General features: G+C 38.3%; 2 protein-coding genes across 2 annotated transcripts in view; one reads left to right on the top strand and one right to left on the bottom strand.

Moving 5' to 3' along the window:
- Window positions 1–23571, bottom strand: part of RTF2 (replication termination factor 2) — a 55634-nt gene that overhangs the window by 21313 nt on the left and 10750 nt on the right. The window contains exon 5 of the mRNA XM_032218111.1: window positions 22617–22695. Within this exon, the coding sequence (XP_032074002.1) occupies window positions 22617–22695 (79 nt within the window). The remainder of the gene's footprint in view (window positions 1–22616; window positions 22696–23571) is intronic.
- Window positions 641–8909, top strand: LOC116509132 (beta-1,3-galactosyl-O-glycosyl-glycoprotein beta-1,6-N-acetylglucosaminyltransferase 7-like). The gene is made up of 3 exons (XM_032218110.1): window positions 641–1688; window positions 4825–4920; window positions 6318–8909. The coding sequence occupies exons 1-3, from the start codon at window positions 719–721 to the stop codon at window positions 6512–6514; spliced, it is 1263 nt and encodes a 420-aa protein (XP_032074001.1). The 5' UTR covers window positions 641–718; the 3' UTR covers window positions 6515–8909.

Raw genomic sequence — 23571 nt, 5'->3', positions numbered from 1 at the left:
ATATGCAACTGTATTTTTTCCCCTGTAAAACTGCTCTGAAAACCTCTTTAAACAGCAGTGCAAGGCAATGCAGTGTTGCTAAGGTCACAATTTTTTCCAAGCAGAATAAATAAGAACTGCATTCAAGACCATTTCCTTTCTATTTTATACAATGCGTTTGAAAACAATGCTAATTCAGGCAATTCAAGGAAAAACGAAACAATTTATGGTTTAGACTTCATTATAACAATGATGGTAAACACTTCAGCCTTTTCTGACGCCTCCCCATAAAATCAACAGTAAAAAATACCCACACTAGATCCAATTCTGGTTATGCTTCAATTATATTTTTGAAATCCATAAGAAGGTTTCTATCTAATCCAAAAGATTATCAGCTAGTTGTATGAAAGAACAGCTTATCTCTATTCATGTCAGTGAAAGAGAGAAAGATTCCATAATCAAAACCACAAGAGGTAAAAGCAGATTAATTGCTAAAGCATAGTTAAGCCAGTATTCAAGAACACCTGCATTTGTAATATGAAACTTTAGCAGCAGTGAAGTATTTTTTCCCCTTTCAAATTGAATGAAGCATCGACTGAACTTCATTTAAATTAAATGATTAAAATGCTGTTGTTGTTTTTTTCTAACCTTTCCTAGGTAGAACAGTTTCAGGGAACTGTGGCCAGAAGAAAACTCCAGAGAACATTTGGAGCTTCAGAAAACATCTGGAAAGCCAAAGATGAACCTACTTGAAACATTCAAATCATGGTTTCTAGTCTGCATCATGGTTTGTGTTTTCATCTTTGGTGTTTTCTATCTACGGAATACAATCTTCAAGACAGACAAGGAAAAAATAATCTCAAGGGAGTGTGGCTTTTATCCAGATGAACTTTGCTCGGCCCTTTTTGATGGGAAGAGAGTTGCTTTTCAAATTGGCCAACTGTGCCAGGAGGCATTAGGGGAAAAAGACATGTCCACCTGCATACAAACACCGTGCAACTGTTCTACGCTGCAGAAGAAACTCCACTTCATTACAAGGCCACTGTCGGAAGAAGAAAGGAACTTTTCCTTGGCGTACATCATCACCATTCACAAGGAACTGAACATGTTTATAAAACTACTCAGAGCCATTTACATGCCTCAGAACGTTTACTGTATACATATTGATGAAAAATCATCAAAGGATTTTAAGCAAGCGGTCCAAAGCTTGGTCGACTGCTTCGAAAACGTTTTTATTGCTTCAAAGAGAGAAAAAGTGGTCTATGCTGGATTCTCCAGGCTGCAAGCGGATATCAACTGCATGAAGGACTTGATCCATTTAAACAATCAATGGAATTATGTTATTAATGTCTGTGGTCAGGATTATCCCATCAAAACAAACAAGGAACTTATACACTATATTAAAAGCAAATGGAATGGTAAAAATATAACCCCAGGAATTGTTCAACCACCTCATATGAAACACAGAACTAATTTCAGTTACCAAGAATTTGTACGTTCAGGAAAATCCTATGTCTATCCAACTAATAATGTGAAAAGTGAACCACCCCACAATTTGACTATATATTTTGGGACTGCGTATTATGTACTCACAAGAAAATTTGTAGAGTTCACACTGACCGATGAACGTGCAAAAGATTTGCTTGAATGGTCAAAAGACACCTACAGTCCAGACGAGCATTACTGGGTCACCCTGAATCATATACCAGGTAAGCAGAATTATAGAATTATCTTGCACTTAATTGTCTCTGTACATTGTTCACAAAGACTGCATATCAGACAACCCATGATCCCTTGGCTCCCCCTTTCAGAAATATTTCTTGATCAGATTCTCAATGCCTTCAACAATGACAGAACTGCTAATGTACTGCCTTCATTGGAAAATTGGGATACATTCAGACATGTATCTGCTGTAAAAATAGACCATATTGAACTATAAGAGCTGCGGTGGCGCAGTGGTTAGAGTGTAGTACTGCAAGCTACTTCTGCTGACTGCCGGCCGCCTGCAATTTGGCAGTTCAAGTTTTATCAGGCTCAAGGTTGACTCAGCCTTAAATCCTTCCAAGGTGGGTAAAATGGGGACCCAGATTGTTGGGGGCAATAGGCTGACTCTGTAAACCGCTTAGAGAGGGCTGTAAAGTAGTATATAAGTCTAAGTGCTATTGCTATATTGCACAGTTAATCAGCAGAAAAAATGTTTTATGGCATTTTTGTATTTATTATGTCATATACATTTTAATACTTTTCAATGTCGTAATTTTTTAAAATAAAATTTGCCAAAATTTTAATTCCATGGGATCATGAATCCCAGATTTTGGACCCATTCTGTAGGTTAGCCCACTTGAGGTACTTTAATTCAAAATTGTTGCCTTATGATGCATTGTTTTGCCCACTTAAATCTTACAGGAATGAGTGGTTTTAGTAATATATTGATAGAGGTAAGCTAAGGAGAAGCTATTGGAAAACATTAACCAAATCCCAAAATCTATTTTCAGTCTGTTTTTCGGATTTAGAAAATAACAAATTCACAACACACCATGAATTGGAGGGTTTTTCCTTAACCTGTGAATTAAGGGAGAGGTGGGGGAATAAAACAAATCAAAATAAAAAAGAGAGATTTCACAGGGTTTCAATCCCAATGGTTTAAATTATGTAATTTAAAAAAAATCAGAAGACACCAACAGCTTGCTTTACTTATTTACTTATCCATTTAATTCAATTTGTATGGCTACCCATCTCACCGAAGCTATTCTACATGGCTCACAACAAACAAAAGCGTAACTAAAATGACATTAAAGCACGAGAAGAAATCCTGTAACGACAGAAGAGATAAAAAGGCAATAAAGTTCATAATCACCTGGGCTCCACCTTACTGCCTGACTCCCAGTCCTAGGAAGGTTTTCCAGTCTTTGAAGGTGAAATACAACCCATTTGGTTATTGATATACTAGCTATCAACTATGCCATTATATGTTCCAGACTTTTCTTGGCAAATATTACATTCTCGCCAACAATGAGTTTCACCCACATTTGGCGGTTTGAGAAAAACATGTGATCTGTCACCCAAATATCATGTTGACATATCTAAAAGTTGAAGACTGGGACTGGACAGGTTCTGACCAGTTGCAACTCAGAAGCATAAAGTAAGCGATACAATTTGTTTTGGAATGGGAAAACCTGTTTCAGGTGTGGTTCTGTAGCCCAAGTTTGGGAAAGTGTGTTGGAGATCCTCCCATATCTGCAGTCTCTCAAATTCTCAAAGATTTGCTTACTACCCTGACTGAAGAAATCACAGAACTAGATCTCTCTCTCTCTCTCTCTCTCTCATATGCACGCGCACAGACACACACTGTTTTCCCCAAAATAAGCCCTCCCCGGATAATAAGCCCTCCCCGAAAATATTACAACACAGCAGCAGCCATGAGGTAACCATGCTCGCCACCTAAAAAATAAGACCTCCCCAAAAATAAGGCCAAGTGCAGTGGTTAGGGTGCAGTACTGCAGGCCACTTCAGCTGACTGCTATCTGCAGTTCGACGGTTCAAATCTCACCGGCTCAAGGTTGACTCAGCCTTCCATCCTTCCGAGGTGGGTGAAATGAGGACCTAGACTGTGGGGACAATATGCTGACTCTGTAAACCGCTTAGAGAGGGCTGAAAGCCCTATGAAGCGGTATATAAGTCTAACTGCTATTGCTATATTGCTATTTCAGGTGTCAGAAGAAAATAAGACTGTCTTACTTTCGGGGAAACATGGTACATGCATGCATACATAAAATGTAATTCAGGATCCCAAGTATCTTAATTCAGCCAGAAAAGAAAATTAAGTAAAATAAATTAGGAAGACAAAAATAAAAGTATACGTGGCACTGAGCTGACTCTGTATGTCCTAAATTGAAACTTCCTACAAAGAACAGTATCAATGAAAATTTGCTGTATATTATTAATTTACAATTTGAGTTCCTCTATAGGAGACTGATATAAAAAGTGTGAAAATATACAGGTAGTCCTTGCATCTACTAGATTTCCTTTGTTTTTTTCTTCCAAAGAACACCCCCTGGAAACTAATTAGTTTTTTATAATATTAGTTCTGCCCTGAAGCAGTTTCCCCAAGGGCAGATATCATCAAATCCTTGTGGATTGAATCTATAATGAGAATTTGCATCTTATTTTAAAATAGAAATGTACTTTTATTCCAAATCAAAGTCTGTACTAGCTTTGACTGATGTGCCAAAGATTGGACTCCAAAATGTAGAGGAGACCTGAGCAATTTAAATTTGATATTTATTTTGTGCTAAAGCATAACAAAAATGCAATTTTGTAGTAACCTTTGATGGGGTTCTGGGGACTTCACCCAAATAATTTTAGAGGCTTCAAAGCCTACACTTAATTTTAAAAATAGCACACTCATATTTGCACAAAAACTTCCTTTTTCTGTTGCAACTATAATTGTGTTGCAACTGTAATTACATCCTTTAGTAACCACAACAAAAGCTTCATGGCCTCTTAAACACTAACACCTTTATTACTGCAAAAACTTTCATGGCCCTTAGTCTGCTTAAAAATAGCATCTTCATAAGTGGTCTTTTTTGCTTCACTGAGACGAACTAGAATTAATTTCATTTATTTATGGTTTTAAGCTGCCACTTACAAGATTCACAAAATAATGATTCCTAGGGGCAGTATAGTCACATACTTAAAAATAAGTAAAGGCAGATATAATATGTTATGGGAACTAACTACTATTTGTTACCCTGGGAACAGCAATACTAGAAGAGTAATCCATGCATAAATCTGTTTTTCAAAATGCAAAACATGTATAACAAAGCTTTCCAATTGGTTGTACAGATGCTCCTGGTGCTACACTAAACACAACTTGGCAAGGAAATATACGAGCAATCAAGTGGAAAAATCAAGAAGGACAAGCCCACAATGGCTGCAAAGGTAATTACTGAACATGACACAATCCTAGTTCAGGAACCGCTGAGAAGTGGTCACCTGTCAGGTGCTCAACTATGCATGACATTCTGGTCAATCTGACGGGAGTGGACAGATAAAATCCACAAAATCCCACTGAAGCAAGGATAAGAAAACTACTGTATTAGATGACACTAGATGACTCAACAAACTGCAATACAGAATAATCCTAATTGTGAATTTAATTACCATGTGGGGCACAAAGAACTTGCACCTACAGACATATCTAATACATATAATTGGCTGAGTTTTACCCAACTAGTAAAATTTTGTGGCTTTTTTTTTTTTTTTTAAAAGCAGCTTTATTCTTCCCAACTTCTACCAAAGGAAACCAAAATATAGATTTTTCCTTCTTATTCCCCCATTTCACACACATAGGCATGGGTGTCCATGTCACATATGGACGTATCTGTGGTCAAAAGCAAAATTAAGATAAAAAGTAACTACCATGTTTTTCGGAGTATAAGACGCACCAAGATTTTGAAGAGGCAAATTTTTTAAAAAAAGTTTTTGCACTCTGCAGACCTCCCTAAAATGGCGCATTTTTTGTGAAAATGGACCCCCCCAAAAGGACATGAATAGCCTTTAGGAGGTTTGAAGAGTGCTCGGGGGGGGGGGAATGAGCAAAAAACGGTCCATTTTTTGTGAAAACGGGCCCGGTTTTGTCAAAAAAGGGGCATGCATAGCCTTTAGGAGGCTTCTAGAGTGTTCCTGGGGCCGGGGGGGGGGGGAAATTGAGCAAAAAAAAAAACCCAGCCTGTTTTTTTGCTCATTTCTGCCCTTCCCAACCCCCAGGAGCACTCTGGAAGCCTCATATAGGCTATGCATGGTCATTTTGGTGAAGAGGGAGGGGTTTCGGGAGGCAAAAAAATGCTATATTCAGTATATAAGAGGCACCCAGATTTTCAGCCTCTTTTTTGAGGGAAAAAAGTGTGTCTTATACTCCGAAAAATATAGTAATCTTTTTTAGGTTATTATGTTAAAGGGCCATTCCTTTCCCTTCTCCTTCCCCCAATTCTGCTTTATAATTTCTACAGTGTATTTCACTTCATTCATCGTTACCTGTCCCAGCTTCTGCCAACCTAGCAGTTTGAAAGCATGTAAAAAATGCAAGTAGAAAAATAGGAACCACCTTTGGTGGGAAGATAACAGCGTTCCCGGGCGCATTCAGCATTTAGTCATGCCAGCCCCATGACCACAGACATCTTGGGACAGCGCGGGCTCTTCAGCTTTGAAACTGAGATGAGAACTGCCCCCTAGAGTTGGGAATGACTAGCACATATGTGTGAAGGAAACTTTATTTCATTTGCTGAATGGTATCCAGCCTGGGATTATCAATTTACAGTGCAATTTCTCTTTTGTAGGACATTATGTCAGGGATATTTGTATCTATGGACTTGGAGATCTGGAGTGGATTATTAATTCTCCTCATTTATTTGCCAATAAATTTGAGCCAGCCACATACCCACTTGTCATGGATTGTCTAGAAAGGCATTACAGAACGAAGTTGCTCCAGGAAGCTGAAGTTCGTTTGGAAGCACACTGGCACTTGGAAGAATAGAAGGGACATCTGCACATTTGGACTAACCATAATCTCTATGGAGGGCAAAACAGAACCAAAGACATGCTACATTTCAACATGTATGTTCCAAAAATGGATACCACATCATAAGTATTTAGCATCTTGGACCTGAGAACAGAAAGGAAAATTCTGAACGTGAAGATTCAATATGCACAGCTCTAGCCTCTCTACAAACATTAACTTATCTGGGCATGTCGTAGTTTTTTCTTCCTATACAATTGCTATGAAACAAATAATTGGTGTATATTGGTCTTACATACTTAGACAATATAGTTTTCAGTCCTTGTTTAGCAACTGCTGGCAGTTATGAAGATGACGTAAAAATAATTTTATGAACAATTATTGCATTTACAACTTTGGCAAGTTTGCAAAGCGAAGAAAAACTGCAGTAAAATAATAAGCACAATGGCAATTTACTTAATGACTGCTGCTTAGCTTAACAACTGAGTTGTGGTCAACAAAAAAGGACTACGAAATATCTGAACTCTCTTTCACATAAACCTCTTTCTAATAGAATGCTTGCTCTTTTAAATGGATTGCTTAAAAATAGCCTCTTGACTTAAATCTAGACCAGGGATCTCCAACCTTGACAACTTTATGACTTGTGAATTTCCAATTCTTAGAATTCCTCAACCAGCTGGCTGAGGAATTCTGGGAGTTGAAGTCCACAAGTCGTAAAGCTGCCAAGGTTGGAGACTCCTGGTCTAGACCATGCCCTCTGAACTTAAAAGAACTAAATGAATCATAATTAACTTGTACCACTTGGTCTAAGAGGGATATCTAAATCCATATCTGAATATAATTAATACATTGTTTATTCTTCTTTAACATCATTTTTCTACATGCAATTTTATGTAAAATTTAACTAATAAATTGCTGAATAAAAAGTCATAAAATTAATCAAAAATTCCTGTCATTTGATAATATTGTTCTTCCATCTAGTCTGGCCTAATAAAGCTTTATGTAAAACCAAGTAAAAACCTATAAATAAGTTAATTAATAAATATAAATAAAATTCAGGATTCCATAAATCTTAATTCAGAGAGAAGAGAAAATGAAGTAAGATAAATTAGGTAGACAAAAATAAAAGTATATGCGGCACTGAACTAAATCTTTATACATCAACAATCAAGATTTCACTTGAATCTGTATGTCCTGAACTGAAAGTTTATACGCAGCACAGTATTAATGAAAATATGCTGTATATTATTAATTTACCATTTGAGTTCCTCTATAGGTGACTGAAATATAAAGTCTGAAAATATAGAGGTAGTCCTTGTCTTAGGACCATATGTTCAGCAACTGTTCAAACTTGAATGAGGGCACTTAGGGCCTGTGCCCAATGTTATGGCCGTTGCAAACACACATACCCATGGACACATGACCAAAGTTTGCTTCCTTGGCCGGCACTTATGATTGGCCGCAGAGGTGCTGCAACTCCTCCCATCTGCCTATCTCCACTCCCCAGCTCCACCCTTAAATGTCGAGAAAGTTCCAATAGCGCAGCACAAAGCAGCCACACTGCCCATGAGACTTCAATGGTTCAAAGCAATCACTCACACCACAAACACTCTCAAAGGCCTAGCTGTTTTCACTGCCCTGCCCTGCCCTGCAGTCACCAAGTTGAGTCAGTCATCTGGTAATCTTCTTAATGGGTGCAGTGAATTATGACCAAAATTCCAGGCTCAATTGTGGTTGGGACCCATATCCCAAAGCGCAATAGCTACGAGCTTAACCAGCAACAAACAATCTACCAACATATTCCATATAACAACACATAACTGTTTTGTTCCAAGTGATGATTGGAGAAGATTTAATATAAAAAAAACACTCCGTATCATGGTTTACATTTGCTTCTGTGTCAGACATTTTAGAAATTTAACTTGAATTTTTAGAAAAGAGGCCCTACTAAAGGCCCATAGGTCAAATAAAACTCACACAAAAAAATAATTTATTCTCAATGAGGCGTGGCATTTCCGCTACATTTGTAAAGGAAAATTCTTTGCAGATTTCTTAAGCAGATGAGCTTAACTTTAATGTTATCTGTCTCTAATTTGTCTAACAAAGATTCAATCATTTCAATATATGAAGGTTTTGTTAAATAAAGCGCCACTGATCTGGTTTGTATCTTAACAATGAATATTTATCTTTCCCCAAGAATACAGAAGGTAGATGTACTGGTAACTGCTCTAATGTGATTTGGTTACACAAATAAAATGGGCTCTTGTCCCTACAAAGACTTCGGAAATTAGGAGCACTAAATGGGATAGTCGGAGAACAATTTGATTTGCACTTTAAAAACCCTGTATTTACTGTACTTGAGCCAACTTGACTTTTGCTCATTTCCAAGCACAATAAAACTTGTGGGATTGGCGTCATAAAGCTCTAACTAATTGAAAGTGTGCAGCTAGGATACCTGAAAGTCTTCCACCCCTCCTCTATATGTACCTATTGCAATTTCTGAAATGAGACTTTATTTTAATTCTAGAAAAGTTGGGTTGGGTCCTCTCCACTGAGCTCTTAAAGGGAAGGAAAATGCAAAAGTTTCACAAAGATTGTAATGGCTGCAGATGGATTTGATCCATATACACCGTCATCTCACTATTCCTTTCCAAAATATGTAATGTTATGAAAAACACAGGAAAAAGACTAAGGAGTGTTTTGCAAAGGGAATTAAAAAGAGAGAGAAAAGAAAATCTAACTGATAGTATAAGCCAACACAATTCACTATTCTCCATAGCAATACCAATAGCACTTAGATTTATAACTGCTTCACAGTGCTTGACAGCTAAATGGTTTACAGAGTCAGCGTATTGCCCCCAACAATCTGGGTCCTCATTTTATCAACCTCTTGAGGGTGGATGGCTGAGTCAACCTTGAGTCGGTCACAATCGAACTTCTGGCAGTGGGCAGAATAGAGCCAGCAATAATGCATTCTAACCACTGCATCACCACAGCTCTATTAACTTTTTACCTTTGCAAACCATTCCACCTATTTATTCTATTTTATACATTGCCTTTAAACTTTAGATTTCCTTCTCTCTGAAGTTCTCATTTACTCCTTACAGTCATGTCTTTCTTATATTTCTGCTTCTTCTCAGCCTGTTTTTCCTCCTTTCCCAAGGGAGAAAAGAGAATAAGCCAGCACGATGAAATAGTGTATGGTTTATGATTAGCAGGACCCAGGTTTTGGTCTTCTTCTGCTACAGATGCTCACCGGACAGACACTTTCTCACTCCAAACTATCTCACAGGGGTAGTCTTGTAGCAAAAACAAAAAAAGCACTATGGAACCTCCTTGTACTTCTGAAGAGGACTAAATACAAGTAGGAAGGAGTACTAGGTACATGCATCGCTTTGGGTTGCTTATAAAGTAATACCATGGGATAAAAACCAACTAACTAAATAAACAAATAAATAACATTTATTTTCTCATTCATTCTCTCTGTATGAGTAAACACAATATGTTTATTTATATTGGCCATTGATTTTAATAAGCACTCCACATTTATTCTTGAAGTAACAGAAAATAAATAACTGTTGTTGTTGTTGTTGTTGATGATGATTAGTGTATGGTGGTGTTACAGTAGCCAGGAGACCACAATGCTATTGCAGGGCAGTAGTTTGGCTTGCTAAGGTACCGGCCTTGTTATAGGAAACGCTTGCACCCTTCCCAAGATGTGCCACAGCAGACTGAAAAACCAGTGGTCCTTCCTGAGGCGTCACCCAAGCCCCCCCCTTCCCAGAGCTGCCTCGCAAGCGGGCCCCATAACCAGGAAAGTTCAGAGCCATCAAGAATCTGATGGCCTGCACAAAGCACCAGCTCATCTCTCCATTGAAGTGGTACCTATTTTATCTGCTCACATACAAGATGCTTTCACTGTAAGGTGGGCCGAAGCTGAGGTGAGTGATGGGAGCTCATTCACTCATTTACTATGGCTCGAACCGCCAGAGCTGAGGCCATCTCCCTTATCATTAAGCCACTGAGTCAGAGTGCCTCTTCATGTTTCCCATCCCAGATTTGACTGATTCTTAATCAAAGCAATATAGCTATTAAAGCATTATCAACCAGATGAAGAAGGGAAAATGCAGCCTGTTTTTTTACACTCAGGCTGAAATGGATAGAGAGGTATTCAACTGATTCAAATTCTTATTTCCTTCCTTTATTTATGTTAAAGGAAGGATATCATTTTGCAATTCAATAGACGTTCCTTCTTGCCAAGCATTGAAGAATTGTTCTTTATTCTTCATACTTGCCACACCGTGTATCAGTAATGAAGCTTATCCTATTTTTATAGCTGGACACAGCAATATATCTTTTCAATGGGGTTCATTCATGGCTTGAAAATATCTCATTACAAGAAAGATGTGAAAATGCCTTGCCTAACGTACAGTAAAACAGTTCATCAGCAGCAAGAAGTTGATGAAATCTTCCATTTCAGTTATCTCTGGCTCAGTCAAAAGGCCATTAATTATTAAAGATTTTCCCACAGCTATGAGTATTTTCTTCAGCAGCTGTGCTTATTTTAAATAATCTCTAACTTTACCATTGGTCATTTATTCCATTATTTATGTGAGAAACCTAAATCCAAATAAACTTTAAAAGGAAAGTAGTTATTGTTTTTCAAGCATAAATCATCTACTTCCTCCCACCCTGGAACTGTAGACGTAATTTAGAAGGATTTTCTTCATGAAAAACAACGGATGGCAATGATTTATCCACTGGGTTTCTGTTACACAAACTGGCTGCAAGCTGATATTGCAAGGGAGAACTCTTCTTCAGTAATTTTGGAGTCATTTTGATAGCAATATTCCATAAAAGATCAGCAATGTTTTTGACATCACTGTAGTTTTCAAGAAAATACACATGATGCAGGCTTTCTTGAGAGGGATCGTGAAAAAGAATAGATAATGTTTAGCTTTCAAGACCACGAATTTAGAACAAAGGAAATAAAACAAACAGAAACATTAGAGGGATAGAGAAATCTTGATCAGGATGAGGGGCGTTGTTTATTTTCCTCCTCTGAAGCAAATGGTCATGTTTTTAAATTAGCTATTTGTAATGGCAAAGTATATTTTAAAAATCATTAGTACTTTTCAGTATGCCTAACAACTTCTTCTGGGTAAAGTGCAACAATTAAATTATAGATGTTGTTTAGTTACTTTCAAGCTAACAATGCGTTTTCAAGATAAACCCTTGTTACCAATTCTCCTCTCACTGCCTAGGTTCAGTAACTATATTTATCCTTAATGTACTAAGGGAAAGGAATGGCAGATGATACAATTAACCCTCAGGATATTTCGCATATAATAACACAGGTTTCTACTATTTTCCTCAAAGTAAATTGATTGCATAAATTAGAGTTCAACAACTGTATTTATCCTTAGGAAAGGAATGGGCAGATGATACAATTAATCCTGAGGATATATTGCATACAATAATAGAGTTTTCTACAATTTTCTCAAATCAAAATAAGTCGATTTAGTTTCAAAAAGAAATTGTGACAGAACAACTGCTAACTTGTTTTATTTAATTTACTTATCAAATTTATATTAGTCCTTTGACAAAAAATAATTTTCATCAATTAATTATTGATATGTAGTATATCAAAATTACTATTAGCCTGTTTCCCTGAAAATAAGAGCTCCCCGGATAGTAAGCCCAATCGGACTTTTGAGTGCATGCGCTAAAATAACCCTCCCCCGAAAATAAGCCTCCCAAAAATATTGTAACACAGCAGCAGCCATGAGGTGACCACGCTCGCCGCTTCCTGAACTTCAAAAATAATAAGACCTCCCCGAAAATAAGGCCAAGTGAAAACACAGTATCTACTAATAGATAGTTTGGTGTTACAGTGGGCACATTGACCACATTGGACTGAGGTTTAATGGAAATTTACCACCAAAATGTACATAGAGCACTGGGTTGCCTATTCCTGCCACAGAGGCATTTGTTTTTGATCAAATAGAGACTACTCATATTTACAGAACATGTCACTGACATAAATAGAATATTAGAACATTTCTGTTTGTATTCCCTGCACAAGAAATATGGCATAGAACTTGTACCTGCAAAGCAAAACTGAGTTGATTTAAGGCTCCTTGCCCTTAGTAAACTCAATTGGACAGACTGTAATTTTGCCTTTGCTAAACAAGCACCCAGTTCATATGAACAAGTAAAATTCAGAACGAACACTTTGTAATATTTGAAAAGTGCACACACTATTCTGCACAGGAGTCTAGAGGTGAAAATCTATTTTAGGGGGGAAAACTTCTGTACTGCATAGGATCTTATTATCATTACAGGAATGAATCTTTGCTGCCTGTAATATTAATCTGTCATTCTACCATTAAAAGTGGCATGTCACAGTCACCATGCCTGAAATTTTTCACATGTCAACACTCCTCATTTACAGTGTGACAAAGATTCTTGTTTGCTCTGTTGGAAGGGCTGTATAGAATAGCATCTCAATTACGTTTTGGTAAAATGTTTTATATATAACGTAGAATGAACAGAGGCAATACATGGGCCATATGAAGAGTAAGTATGGGAGATATTATTTGTATATATTTATTAATGGACAGCTTGGTTATTTGTATTTATTTATTAAAGACATTTCTATATTGCTTCCCCTAAGATATAAGATAAGACTGGACAGCCATTTGTCTGGAATGATATAGCGTCTCCTGTTTGAGCAGGGGATTGGATTAGAAGATCTCCAAGGTCCCTTCCAACTCTGTTATTCTATTACGAAAACGTACACAACCCCAAGATTATTACTGCATTTTTTCTTTCTTTTTTCTTTTTTTGCGGGATAACAGCCATGAAACAACCAAGACTGATTTATTCCTCATATCATCAGGATGGAAAACTCCTGCTTGAAGCCTCAGTTGGTATCAATTAAGCAACATTTGTATGGTTAGGCTGGGGAATGGGAGGTGGTGGCACATGGAACAATGATATGATTCAGATTCAACCGAGGTGATGATAAAAAAAAATACAATGGAGATCCAAGGCAAACAATACAAGCTGAGTAGAACAATTTAATATGAATGCGTCAGAACAGCGCTAAATTGAGTGAGCCTGAGGATCTTTAGTCCACACCTCCATCAGTGTAGATAGAGGTGATAAATAAATCAAGAGCACTTAATGATCTTCTAATATCGGAGTTTTTCAATGCAGCTTTGAACTAGTGTCAGTAAGTAAAGTTAACATCTAACTAAGTATAATTAACTTGGAGACCATAGAGATTGGAGATGCAGTCTACAAATGGTGGTAGCCCTCCATTACAACCACAATCAGACCTAAAATTTTTGTGAAGTGAGACATTTGTTAAGTGAATTTTTCCCTGCTTTACGACCTTCCTTGTCACACTTAAGTGAATCGCTGTAGTTGCTACATTAGTAACACGGTTGTTAAGTGAATCTTGACTTCCCTCTTGACTTGGTTCGTCAGAAAGTCGCAAAAGGTGAACACATGGCCCCAGGACACTGCAATGGTTGTAAACATGAGTCGGATGCCACGCATCTGAATTTTGATCACGTGACTATGGGGATGCCACAATGGTCATAAGAAAATACGACCCTGTCACATTTTTCAGTGCCGTTTGGCTTTGAACAGTCACTAAACGAACTGTTGTAAATTGAGGACTAATTGCATTATATATCATACCCAAGAAATGAAGTATATCTAAAGTGTGGGTGAGGTTTTTTTTTTTTCTTAACAAGTTCAGATTGGGCTGAGTAAATGTCTTTGAAGATTTCAAAGAGATAGCACACTTGGGGAACACTGCTAATTGCTAATAAAAAACAAACATTAACAACCAGAAACATAGCAACCAACTCCTACAGGACACATTTGTCTCACAAATATGTCAGCACTTACTTTTGCAGATAACTAGTGGTTTGTTTTCATCTTAACACAGCAAAAAAAAACCAAACCCTCATGAAATTACAGGTATTTTGACTTATTAATGTTTGTATTTGACATCTTTGTCTGCATTCCTCTGAACCAAAGAAAGCCTGTTCTTTGCCAGGCCAATCAGGAAACATTCCCTTCACCTAAATAAAGGATCGAATCATAGAATCATAGGCCTAGAAGGGATCTTGGAAGTCTTCTAGTCCAAATCCCTCCCTGCCCAAGGCAGGTTCAAGTTCAAAAAAATTCCATGAAATTCCAAAAAATTGAGGATACTCCACTTGGGTTGTGTTTAATTGCAAATGTGTGTCTGTCCTGCATGGTGTAAACCATTGGGTAATAAGAAACCCACTATTGTTATTTATTCAAAATAATTCAATAAATCATGATAAAGGTAAAGGTTCCCCTCGCTAGTCATTCCTGACTCTGGGGCGCGGTGCTCATCCCTGTTTCAAACCCGAAGAGCCAGCGCTGTCCGAAGATGTCTCCATGGTCATGTGGCCGGCATGACTAAATGCCAAAGGCGCATGGAACGCTGATACCTTCTCACGAAAGGTGGTTCTTATTTTTCTGCTTGCATTTTTATGTGCTTTCAAACTGCTAGGTTGGCAGAAGCTGGGACAAGTAACGGGAGCTCACTCTGTTATGTGGCACTAGGGATTCGAACTGCTGAACTGCCGACCTTCTGATCGACAAGCTCAGCGTCTTAGCCACTGAGCCACCACGTCCCACAATAAATCATAAACGTGGTTTATTGTGATGTGTAAATCAGAATTTTGCTTTCAGTTAAGCAAGTTTCTGAGCTTTTTGAAAATGTGTTTTGGGACAACTGTATCGAACTACACAACTGTTGTTTTTTTAAATTATCTACCGGCAAGAGAAAATAAATTAAATTACTTAAAGTAAATGAGCCCATCTCGGAATTTCTATCTGAAGCCCATAATTACATTAGGAACTATTAACAGTAGGCTGGTTTTAAGTCTGAAAGTTGAGCATATGCTTGTTCATTTGATTTTTTTTTTCATTTTAAAAGAATGTACAATATATCTACTACCAATTAGGTATTGCTGACTTTCTTTAGATAAAACGTACGCCTTCCTGTATAAGGTGACTTTAGATAGCATGACCCTTGAAAATACTTTGGCTCAAAGGTGTACAAATGCCTGACAATGTGAAGGTATATATTAAAGCACATAGTGAGTGTCCTGTACAGCATGGCTTCAGAAATGTATATTTCTCCAGGCTCGATTGATCACATCCCAGTACACTGCAGAATGTACAAATCTTGATCACTGTTATCTCTGTGACACTTTTCCTTTAGCTTCTTTGCTTCTGCTTATCAACTTTTGATAAAGTTGATAAGCAGAAGAAACAGGGAGATAGGGATCTGTTTGCTTTACCTTATCTCATCCTCCCTCCTTCACATCCAGTAGGCAAGCCTACATTACAGGGTGTTGAGGGGGAAAATGATTGAGTCACAGTGCCTTCCAATGAACCAATACTTATTTGCACGCTGCTGTATTAGTCAGGCAGTATCTCAATTAAGGGAAAAGTTTACTTTGGGGAGTTAGGAACGAATCAACTGGTATTTGTCAACATTAACACAACTGGCTGGACAGCATCCATCCTTCTGAGGCAGAGGTGGTATTCAGCAGGTTCTGACCACTTCTGGAGAACCGGTAAATACCACCTCTGACTAGCCCCTCCCACATCTGTTCTCTGCCTCTCAAGTCCCAGCTGCTCAGGAGGCAATGGGGATTTTGCAGTAACCTTCCTCTGGAGTGGGGAGGAAATGGAGATTTTACAATATCCTTCCCCTGCCACACCCACCAATCCCACCAAGTCACGCCCACAGAACTGGTAATTTTTTAAAAACCCCACCACTGTTCTGAGGTCAGTAAAACGAGGACCCAGATTGTCGGGGGGCAATATGCTGACTCTGTAAACTGCTTAGAGAGGGCTGTAAAGCACTATGAAGTGATATATAAATCTAAGTGCTATTGCTATATCTTAATACTAAATTGCTAAACAATTTAACATCTGCCTTAAGAGATTTTTATATGTCCTTGTCTGACCATAAGACTACATACAAAATTTAATATCTACGATATTCTTTTCTCAATCGGGTCAAGCTGGTGCACATTATTCTCATTTAAACCTTAAACACTGTAAAATGAGAATATCAATGGTGCTTTTTAGGCTGCTTTTAAGGCTGCTTTTACTGCCTATTCCTTCCGTTTGTTTTAAAATAGATTTTTATGTGAAAATTATCATTTGAAAGGAATCATCGAAACTCCCACTCTGTAAGGATGTTTCTGGGGAAAAATGATCTTGCTGCCTTCCAGGTACCAAACATTACTGCAAGATTTTATAAACTGAGAGCATACATGAAAATGTAAACAAACACTAGGAAGTTTACAACAGGAGACGGCTTGTCCTTGCATGTGTGTTGGAATTCAGAAATGTTTGGACATTTTTCCCACACTTAATGAAAACACAGATATATCTAAAAGAAGACAACACTTCCAACTTGACTTAGAATGCATTCTGTTTAATGGAATCCAGAAAGATGAATTAGCTAAACATTCCTCTGGCTATTGAGGACATAACTGATTTTCAGTGTGATGCCTAAACCCTAGATCAAGGGTGTCAATCTCTTAGCCCATGGACTCGATGTGTCACATGCTGGCCACATCCACCCATGTTTTAGTGAAGGGGGAAAAAGTCATGATATGTCACGTAGCAACAATGCGACAAGCTGTGAGTTTGACACCGCTACCCTAGATGAACTGGTACGGAAGGGGGGGGGGGGAGGAAATTCCTATATATACAGTTTTTGTTTTTAAGCAGAGAAGCTGCCAAAATGTTGTAGGACCATAGCAAATTTCCTCAATTCTCAACAGACCCTGCTGCCAAGTAGAAAGAAGCTGAAGGGAGAGGCCTGGAAAGATGAAGAATAAGATTATGGGGGAAAATGAAATCCAGAGTTATTGGACATCTGACAGAGCAGCAGTGGTGATGGAGGCAATTTATTAATACTAATAAGGGCTGCTAATTAATTCATTAATACTATCAGTGCTGCTTTGGCGTCTCATGGTAACCTTTTACACATAGTCCTTGACTTACAACCAGTCACTTAGTGACTGATTGAAATTATGATGGACCTCTCTAGGATACTTATAGCTTGATTCCAAAGTTCTGGTGGCCATGTCTCCCACACACCCCGTGGTCATTTGATCACATGTTGGGTGCCAAACAACTGGATAAAATTTATGGCTATTTGCACCATCCCATGTCACGTTTTAGAATTTTGCCCCAAAATTGGCATTTGCTTTCGGTTTTCAGCAAAAATAGCCCATAGAAAAACCGTTGATATACTTCATGACCATGGTGTTTGCTTCAAGACCATAGTACTCGCTTAATGAGCACCACAAAATGGTAATAAAATCTAGTCAGTCTAAAGAGCAGCCCATTTTACAACCATCACTACTTATGACTGTTATGGGACAGCTTCATTACTGTTGTAAAACAAGGACCACTTGTATTTTACATATTAATAGCTATATACCTATTTTATTACAGACTTCTTGGCATTTTTCTTTCTTGGAAAGATAAACTAAAACAATATTTAAAATATTCTAAAATATTCTAAAATACAAAGAAGCTTTTGAAAATATTATCTACTCCTTTATTTCTGAATTATGTACCATGTGTTTTATTCTACACATTAATATATTAAACTTTAATGAAAAGAAGACAAAAGGGGGGGAGGAGCAGGATCCTATGCCTGAATGATATGACAATGAATGGATGGCTGATACCAATAGAAATTAGCAGACTGCCCCATATTGCTTTACAGCACTCTCTGGGCAGGTTACATACAGTTTACTGGTCAGCATATTGCCCCCACCCCACCCCAAACAATCTGGATCCAACAATCATTTTACCAATCTCGGAAGGATGGAAGTCTGAGTCAACTTGAGCCCCATCAGGATTGAACTCCAGACTGTTTGCAACTCCGGAGTCCTTGATTGTTGTTTCGATATTAGATTTCATGAATTCTTATGCAAGATCCTTTCGTAAGTTGCTTTGAGAGCCTCTCTAGGGCTATAAAATACATATCAACTTTTTAATTTAAAAAATCTACTATCCCAATAAGGTTTATCTAGCACAACACTCTTCTCTGAAATGCAGTTTTGACTGGGGTCCACAATCAGCTGATTAAGTAATCAAAGGTAACACAAGCTGTAAAAATTCAGAAATGCTACGTACTAAAGAGTTGTGCCAAAATCCAGATGTTTCAAATTTGGTCCCTGCCCAGCAACCCTAATCTAAAACAGCAACCACGCACACTATATTTGATCTTTTTTTTCTCTACCCCGCGGGAGATGCAATCAAAGTAATTTGTTAAGCTTTTTCTCTTCCAAATGGGATAGCAATGAGGTTGAGCAGACCATCCCTTCTGCAAATACCCCCTTGCATACATCCAAGGTAAATGATTAAAGAGAAGGTTCCTTCAATGGTTCAAGGGAGCTTCTTATTAGGGCAACAAGATAATTTGGGGAAATTATCTTGTTTCCTTAATGGTCAGGGGGAACATTGGGGAAAGAAGAGAGAGAGAAAAACATAATTTCCTTTACTCCATATGTGCAATATACTGGCAAAGAGCTATAGTAAATAGCCCAACCAAAGCTCAAAAGAGAAAAAGACTTTACCAGTAATCAGCACCCAGATCAGCATAGATTAACTCCAGGGTCAACATCAGAGCAACAATCAAGTAAGGAAATACCCCAATCAAGAAACTAACAGAACAGAATGAGAGTTGGAAGGGACCTTGGAGGTCTTCTAGTCCAACCCAATCCCTTGGCAGGAAAGCCTACACCACTTCAAACAAATGTTATCCAATATCTTCTTAAAAACTTTCAGTGTTGGAACATTCACAACTTCTGGAGGCAAGTTGTTCCATTGATTAATTGTTCTCACTGCCAGGAAATTTCTCTTTAGTTCTAGGTTGCTTCTCTCCTTGATTAGTTTCCACCCACTGCTTTTTGGCCTACCCTCAGGTACTTTGGAGAATAGCTTGACTCCCTCTTCTTTGTGGCAGCCCCTGAGATATTGGAAGACTGCTCTCATGTCTCCTCTGGTCCTTCTTTTCATTAGACTAGACATACCCAGTTCTTGCAACCGTTCTTCATATGTTCTAGCCTCCAGTCCCCTAATCATCTTGGTTGCTCTTCTCTGCATTTTCTAGAACTGCCCAAGAACCATCAGCAAACAGTGCAATTGAATAATATCTAAGACTGCCCCCACCAAAACAGACAGACAAGTCACCAGAATATAAAACAGCACTCCTTACTAGCACTGATGAGGTTACCTAGTTAGGGTAATGAAACATCTGCAAGAAAACAAGCAAGCTCAGAGAGCACCAAGGACCCCTCACGTCAACCCTGAGGTACAAATATTCTCCTTTATTGGTACTCTGCATCTGCAATCATCAATCTACAGTACAATAATGATGTGCATCCAAATGCTACAGTCAGGATGCAAAAATATAGTCTAGGGCTACGCATAGCTTGGCAGCATCCCTTTGATGGCCCCAAGAGTTTCTTCTGCAGAATGTGTAAGATTGATGTTTTCAGTCTTCTTTTTTTCAGTTACGGTGGAAAATGAATGCTGAAAGCTAGGGAAATGCTTCATATGAGCATTTGATCCCTAAAATCCCCCCACAAAACAACACCAAATCTGCAATTGCTCACTTTTGAAATACAAATTTGATACTTTGGTATGTCACACAAAAGGTTGAAGTTACAGGAGTTCTATACTTTTTTGCTGCAGGGTCTGTTGTTCCTATTAAGGATTGCATCTAGCCATGCATCCATTACTGTCTCCCTTATTTTTCCCAGGGAAAATAATTGTCCAAAAGCTCTAGAACAGGGATTTCAAACTCAAGGCCCATGGGCCAAATCCGGCCCATGGGGTGCTTAAATCTGACCCGCAGGGCCAGCTTCGAAATAGCAAATCGGCCCACAGTGCCTCTGGCAACCAAAACAGGATGCAGATGGGCCGTGCGTCCCTCCCCCCACACCTGATTTTGTCCAGCAGGGTGCTGCAGGAGGCATCTGTCCCATCTCCCCCTTCCCCGGCTGGCCCGCAGAGAACTGCAATGCTGATTCGACTCTTGAAAAAATCCAGTTTGACACCCCTGCTCTAGAAGGCATGTTTCATCAGCATGCCTGCCAAAGCTTGTCCTTGCTATGAAGAAGCGCCCCTCTCAGGTATTAGAACAAATCTCAAGAGAGAGACCCAAGCCTTTCTAATTTAGTTGTCTGCCTCATTTCAGGAAAACAGAATATTGGGGGAGAAAAATCTCAATAAATTACTTGATGAAGGGAAGCAGGGAAGCACTAGAGCAGGGGTGTCAAACTGGCGACCCAAGGGCCAGATGCGTCATGCGCAGGCCACACCCACCCCAGCTCCGCAAAGGGAAAAAACATTGTGATGCGTCACATGACAGCAACATGATGCCATGAGTTTGACACCCGTGCACTGGTGTCTACACTGACATCATTGCATAAAAGGGAACTAAAGAAACTGCACAGCTCAGTAATTTTATTCACATATAGTGTATACATATTTATTTTTAGCAATTCTTTCACAAACTTTGAGTCTGGATAGTGATGGCTGTCAAGCCATTCTCTTTCAGATTTAATTTTCGTTTAAAATGTAGACATTGATCAAACTTCTGCAACACGCAAAAAAAACAAACATTACAAATGCATTTAATGATAAAAAGAACACTCATGACCTCTCTTTCCAAGAAATATTTTAAGATGATAATACAGTAATTAATTCAACAATGTCTGTCACTCTGATTTCTTTCTCTCAATCACCTAACAAACAAGTCGTCTCAGCGAAGAGTTCAACTGCAAGGATGTTTAAGCTTGTTTTGTGAAGGATCACAAGAAATAAAGTTGAGAACCACTATGGCTAAAGGAACCATCTCTAAAGAAATTCAGTACAATAAACAAAACCTAAAATACCAATAAATCATTGTCTACTAACATTTGTATTTCAAACTCAAGCAGCAACACCACATCAAAAGCTCTGCATTAATTTCAGTAGTAAAAAGGAAACAAATTTAGAAACTGCAGTGTTTAATGCTCTGTTCATTTTAAATGTGGACGATCACAGAATTTATGTTACTATGAATAACTGTGAACCAGGAAAGCCAAGACTGTCCATATTGCAAGGTAATTCAGTGGGTTGGTTATGGAATACAAAAGGGGCTTACGGCATAGACTTTATTGTCAGGTGCAAGCAGCCAGATCCACACATGCAGAGTTCAAGCTAATACTTCATTATATTCTGCCTATTACACAGAAATATCTCCAGACCGCTTGCTTTCTCTTGGGAATAGACAGATAAGACTCTATGGAGCTGGGGATGTGAATGGGTTAGTCCTGGATCTCTTGTAGTTGCACAAAGATTCAAGCCTAATCTCCCATTTGAGTCTTCCTGCCTGCCTGCCTAGCTGGGCATTTCCTGAAACACAAAGGAATTAAAACTTCAAAGACCTGTGAACTCAAAGTAACACTAGATCTATAGCAACCGTTCATATTACCAAAAAGTAAGTATCTAAATTTGGGGGAATACTGAGATCTTAAGAATGAAGAACAGAATAATTTTATCATCAGAGTTCCTTAAAAAGTAGGGCCGCATAAACGAAACTGGAAAAAACAACAACAGGAAAACAAAATCCTAGCTCTAGAGACAGATGTCAATTTGGCTAAAAGTGAAAAGCTTTGTGCTTGAATGATTTTTTACTGGGCTGCCAAGACAAAAGACAAAGGTTCCCATTGAATGAACAACCAATGTTTATTTTTTTTTCAATAACCAACTGCATTAAAAATCAAAATGAAGCAGTGAGGATAAATATTTCCTTAACTCACAAATGCGATCTAGTTAGCTAGTATGAAAGCTTTGTTAAAATCCACAGAGTTTAAGATAAAGGAACACAGGACAAGGTTATCCTAGAATTTTGTGTGTGTGTGTGTGAGAGAGAGAGAGAGAGTGAGAGAGAGAGAGTGAGAGAGAGAGAGAGGGAGGGAGAGAGAGAGAGAAGGGAGGGAGAAACTATTGGAGTCAGAGCAAGGAGGTAACGTACCTTGTGACAAGTTTCCGTTTTAATTTCTTTGAGAGCACGTTCAGAAAACACACACCCACAGTTGCGTAGGAAGCAAAAGCTGAGAAAACCAAAAGAAGAGACATTAAGTAAATTAAACACACAGCATTTTGTCCAGTTAAAGCAACTCTGATTAGAACAATCCTACACAGGTAGTCCTTGACTTACAACCACAATTAAGCCCAAAATTTCTGCTGCTAAGTAAGACATTTGTTAAGTGAGTTTTGTCCCATTTTGCAATCTTGCTTGCCACAGTTAAGTGAATCACTGCAGCTGTTAAGTCAATAACAAGATTATTAAGTCAATCTGGCTTCCCCATTGACTTTGCAGAAGGTCGCAAAAAGGGCTGACATGACCCCAGGCACTGCAAGTGTCATAAATATGAGTCGGTTGTTAAGCGTTTGACTTTTGTTCATGTGACCATGGGGATGCCGCAACAGTTGTATGTATGGAAAATGGTCACTTTTTTTAGCCCTGTTGTACTTTTGAATGGTCATTAAATGAACTGTTGTAAGTCAAAGACTTCCTGTATATTTTAAACTAGCAACAAGACCTACAGAATTCATATATACTTGTTTCTGTGAAAACATATATAGGATCCCACTGTAGGTAATGTTATGCAGGCTAATTTTTAATCAATACACTATTTGTTTAAAGGTATCCTAGTTGCAATGCTGCACACTCCTTGTTAGGAATTAAATCTCTTTGCAAGGCCAGATTTTCCTAAGCAAATCCCTGACTAGCAACAATTTGCAGATGGAATAGGGAAGTGGTATCCTGTTGCAACAAAATAATTTCCAGAGCTTACTAAAAAGACAAAACAAGGGAATATTACTCCCACGCTCCATCTGAGATTTTAACAGACATAAGGTAAATAATGCTAGTATTCTTACCAGATATTGTTTCTGGGAAATCAAATACGCAACACTATTTTAAA

This window comes from Thamnophis elegans, chromosome 5 (assembly GCF_009769535.1).
Source record: "Thamnophis elegans isolate rThaEle1 chromosome 5, rThaEle1.pri, whole genome shotgun sequence".
Taxonomy (NCBI): domain Eukaryota; kingdom Metazoa; phylum Chordata; class Lepidosauria; order Squamata; family Colubridae; genus Thamnophis; species Thamnophis elegans.
Note: the sequence above shows the minus strand (reverse complement) of the source record. Positions and strands in the feature narration are given on the sequence as shown.

Bases quoted from the DNA above. Each gene is read 5' to 3' on its own strand.
- LOC116509132 (XM_032218110.1), top strand. From the start codon at position 719: ATGAACCTACTTGAAACATTCAAATCATGGTTTCTAGTCTGCATCATG. The intron at 1,689-4,824 runs GTAAGCAGAATT...TTGGTTGTACAG, and splicing joins CACCCTGAATCATATACCAG to ATGCTCCTGGTGCTACACTA. The intron at 4,921-6,317 runs GTAATTACTGAA...TCTCTTTTGTAG, and splicing joins AGCCCACAATGGCTGCAAAG to GACATTATGTCAGGGATATT.